Source organism: Branchiostoma belcheri, unplaced genomic scaffold, assembly GCF_001625305.1.
Source record: "Branchiostoma belcheri isolate BF01 breed outbred unplaced genomic scaffold, Haploidv18h27 scaffold2, whole genome shotgun sequence".
NCBI lineage: Eukaryota > Metazoa > Chordata > Leptocardii > Amphioxiformes > Branchiostomatidae > Branchiostoma > Branchiostoma belcheri.
Window position 1 is genome coordinate 3757454 of NW_017803490.1, and position 4694 is coordinate 3762147.

The 4694-nt window shown below is 41.9% G+C and overlaps 1 protein-coding gene across 1 annotated transcript in view; it reads right to left on the bottom strand.

The window, feature by feature from the left end:
* Positions 1-4305, bottom strand: part of LOC109468396 (aminopeptidase N-like) — a 34743-nt gene extending 30438 nt beyond the window's left edge. Inside the window, exon 1 of the mRNA XM_019766645.1 lies at positions 3100-4305. Coding sequence (XP_019622204.1) covers positions 3100-3806 — 707 coding nt within the window. The 5' untranslated portion in view covers positions 3807-4305. The remainder of the gene's footprint in view (positions 1-3099) is intronic.
* Between the last annotated feature and the right edge of the window lie 389 nt (positions 4306-4694).

The following is a 4694-nucleotide window of genomic DNA, read 5'->3' on the forward strand; positions in this document are numbered from 1 at the left end:
TGTAAAACTGGCAAAGATTCTCAAATAAATGAATTATATAGTAGCTATGTAATTGAGAACAAAGATGCAAGAACAAGCACATTGAATCTCGAAAGCTTTACTAATCTTATTACAGGTATGCAAATACTAACAATGATGAGATTTGATACATTTTGAAGGTCTTAGGCACATAAAATTGAATGTGTGGGTCATTACACACGACTTACGTGCAATGTGACCTCAGGTAACCTGCAATGGAACACATGTTCCATGGATGGAACAGGCCATTCTTTAGATAGAACATGGAACGGGTACAGCACTTTTGGCCCTTTTTTGGCCTGAAATAGCCATTAAAGTCCCCCAAATGAGTCATTTGGAAGTGGTGTATGCCAAACATGTGACTGCTATTCTGTAGACACATGTTCAAGGTACCCTTATACCGAATTTCAGATCATTTGGTTGTTAAACCAGGGCTCAGGGTCCAAAAATCCATTTTTTGTCGAAAAATGCCCCAAAAAGCCTTCATAAAAATTTTTCAAAGGCATGTATCAGAAAAATGAAAAAAACGCCTAGGGGTATTGGCCCACTCTACCTCCTTGCCAAATTTCAGGTCATTTGACTAAAAAATGACAGAGTTGAATCCCTTTGACTGTGTGGCAGGAGGAGGAGGAGGAGAAGGAGGAGAAGAAGAAACATGAGGGAACACAATATATTTCATCCATACCATGGTATGGACTGAAATATAAAAAGCAACATACGGATCTCCATATCATTCTAATCAGTCTTAACTGTTTGATAATATTTTGACATATGAATGCATTCCCTTCTTGTGTCTTGGGAAATAGCTGTTCATTGTCGTTTATGATATGATAACTACACACTTGGGGGCCATCTGTTTGCTTTCATAATCAATTTCTCCAGGACAAGGTTGATTTGTTACATATAATATATTCACAGCTAAACATGATTTTATGCACAGTTCGTATAAAGCAAATGCAAACCCCATATTACATCCAGAGCCGTGTTTCTTTAGTTTTATTTCTTATTGAGTTAGGGTTAGGATCTGGCACAGCTCTGGATAGCCTTTGGATAGTATCCAAGAACATTGGTGATGCATGATTCTGGATACGCATGGTCTATATACAAAACTGTGCCTGAACATGGCGATGCTCCTTAAATTGTCTGACAGTTTTCAAAATTTATCCAGCTGCTTGAGTAACAATTCCTTGCGTATCTCATATATATACAGAGAGCAGAACTTTATAGTCTGATACAACCTATGTTCCCCTCCTTTATACACCTAAGCAGTACAGTCAAATTTATATTTCTAATGAGCTTAGACAAACCTTCGATCATGAAACATACTGTATCTGTTCTTACCTTTTTACTAATACTGGTAGAAACGAGAAGAAACAGACTATTTACTTAGTTATAGTTACTCATTTAACGTTATCTGTATTCCATTCTTCTTTCGTGACCTGTACTTAACCCAGTGGGTATGTGTGTACAATAAAAATCTTCATTCATTCATTCATTCATTCCTTCATTCATTATTATTTCGATGTCTAACCTTCATAGACGTGCCCGACCATGGTTCTGTATGTAACAACACCTTGTCTAGCCAAGTCAAATTTCGCTAAAAGCAGAAAAATATCTATCAATTCTTTGACATCAAGACTGCAGCTTCCAAAAGCATCAGGGAAGCTAAGAGCCTGCAGCTTCCAAAAGCATCAGGGAATCTAACCCTGTTATCTGTTAAAGGTTACGGTGTGTTTTCTTCTGAAGTTTTATACAGCTACTGTGTATGAAAGGCTTCCTTGGACCTTACGTGACATCAACATAGATCACAGATAGATACTGGCAGCCCCAAACTCCTGAGTCCTATGCTTAACAGAGCTCTACTTTATGCTGAACCGACCTAAAGGTTTCACAGAGATTGAACCACTGCCAAACGTTCTATTCAAAAGCGTAGCGATACTTCGGGCTTACTGCAAGTAGTCGAAAATATGGATATTTGCGTGCCCAAGTCTGTTGAATATCTAGCAAAAACAGTCACATCAAAGCAGACGAATGTGGGCAATGTAATTAGAACAGTGGCGGCTGCAGCGCTCGTGATCGTGAATGAATGTAACCGCTATAATTGAGTTTTATCTGATGGTCACAAAAAGGTCATTTCGGCTTATTTTTGGTCCAAGAGGCTGTGACCCTGTCAGTGTTCATCAGTATTATGTTGGATTGTGACGTACATTCGTCGTATCGTGTACTGATTCTGTATCTTCCAATTTTAATCTTGGTATTGGCTTAAAGGCATTAAATACAATTTCAGGACGGCAAAACTGGATTGTCAAAGTCAATTTTCTGTTTATTCTTTTACCGTAGTAAGTTGAATCAGCCCCATACCATAAGATTGAGGCAAAACATGATGAAAAATGCGTTATCGCTGCCGGAAAATGCATGTTTCGCACAGTAGCTATTTATTGGTGGTACCAAAAATAAATGGGTTTCTCTAGTAGCTTGTTTTTTTGGCCATTTCAAAAGCCTCGAGTATGGAATGACAAAAATGTGCAGCAAATCATAATATCAGATTTCCTCATACAGAATATGTTTACGTCCTGAAATTTCGTTGCATGCCTTTAAATTCTCAACATTTCTCTGCATCTACAAATATTTTACCGTAATAACCTGAGCACGAGGATTAAAAGCTCAACATTAATGACATCGATTCATTTCTTTCATAGACGCTACTCAGGGGATTCATTTGGTACAAATTTATACTCAGTCGTCCCTTTTATGAATTAATGAATAAGAAGTGCAATGGGTGTAAAATAATTACAGCCGAGAATTTACGTAGTCTTCTAAAAGTGCCAGCAATATAAGCTAAGGGATTTGTCAACTTATAGTTGATCCTGTACATAGAAATGTACGTTAGCCATTGTAGATGTAGTATTAGATCACATTTATCACTGTAATTGTACCGAAAATGGCTTTACCGTCATGACCTACAGCTTATAAGAGCATAAATGTACAATAATGCTCCTTCATCCAATATAAGTTAATAGATTGTGCAAAAGAGAGTTCAAAATAGAGATTGTTATTGGAGAAAATAAGATAGTTGCCTACCGTAAGCCATCGCTATGTCTGTAGTCTGTGGTGTAGAGTCCTGGGGGTTGCGTGCGCACTTTTCCCATAAATTCCGCTATCTCGAGTTTATAGATGCGACCTTCCTGAAGCCTTTTCCCAAGGTAAACAACCAGTCGCCCCTCGCTGTCGTCATACAATAATTCAATCACAACTTGTACATCAGCCGTCGTCAAATCTACCACTGCCACAGACGCGTTGGTGATGTTTCCTTCGATGCAATCTAGGACTATCACTTGGGTCGCTTGTAAGCATCTTAGATTTATCGTGGTCGACCCAGTAAACGTAGTTTCAGACAGATCGAGACGTAATTTCACTTTGTAATTATACGGGAGGAGGTAATCGGGGAGCCGGGTGATTTCCTGCGGTCCTTCGGTGGTGGGGAAGGTGGGGACGGGATAAAAGGGTTCGAGACTGCTCCTGGCGGTGTAGAAATTATGGGGCGATCTGGTCGCCTTCGTGCGAATGACGACGAAATATACCGCCGCTAAAACGGCAACAAGCACGAACAGCAACACGCAGGCGATTTGCCATTTCTTGACGAAGATCCTCTCGTCTTCATCGTTCCTCTCGTACGTTTCTTCCTGAAGCTGCTCGACCCGGTTCAGCGTACCGTCCACGGCGGCTCTTCCGTCAGCCGACGGGGGCACCCCGTCTATAATCGCAATGTCACACTCCCCGTCTTCCATCTTAAAGCTTTACCACAACAACAATAGGACCTATATACGACGTTCTCGTTCTGGGAGCTGGCTTCTTGGTACCTCGTCTTCTGGAACCCGTGGTTCTTCTCAGCTCTACCCCACACACTCCGCCGTAAAGATGGATTCGCTGCTATTGATCGACAGTGGATTAACTGCGTTCCTCATTACTCCGGCTTCCTCCTTAGAACGCGTGCTACATGTTGATGTTGACTGGCGACGCGGCGTGCTCCGGGGGCTTCGCTATCGCCCGGCAAGCGGTGTAGCATGCGAGGGGTGTATTAGCATCGAACGAATAACATATGCATCGCGACACATCACCACAGCGCGTGCCTCTTCAGGACATGCTGAGCATCAAATGAACGTCACCTGCGACCCTCGAGTCAGTCCCCTCTCTACCCTGCCTGGCGACTTTTAGAAACGTTTATAGCAGCACAGTACCAGGAATATCGATACGAACCAAGAAAACTGTCATAGGAGCGTCTCTCTACGGCTTCGAAAAACCATGTTCTTTATGGTAAGATCGAATCTAGTTCCCGTGTTCTTTACATGGCTGGATATTCCAAGCACGATCGGCGTACTTGTTAGGTTAATTGTTGCAGCCACCGATGGGGCTTGTGCAGAAGGGTCAGCAGAACGACCCCCGGTTCGACTAGAGTAACCTTACCTTTGAGTTCTACCATTAGCTGAGACGCCAGCTCTAAATATCCACGCGGATCTTCAGTTTTAGGGTTCACCCTTGTGAGTATAGAGTTAAAGATATGCAGGTTACAATTGATCTCCAACAGGTCTCCCGCTCAGCTGGTAATACATTGCCGCTCATGGTGACAAGCTCGTTACGCGGTGCAGACAGTTGAAGAGGATCTTCTCCCTAAGTCT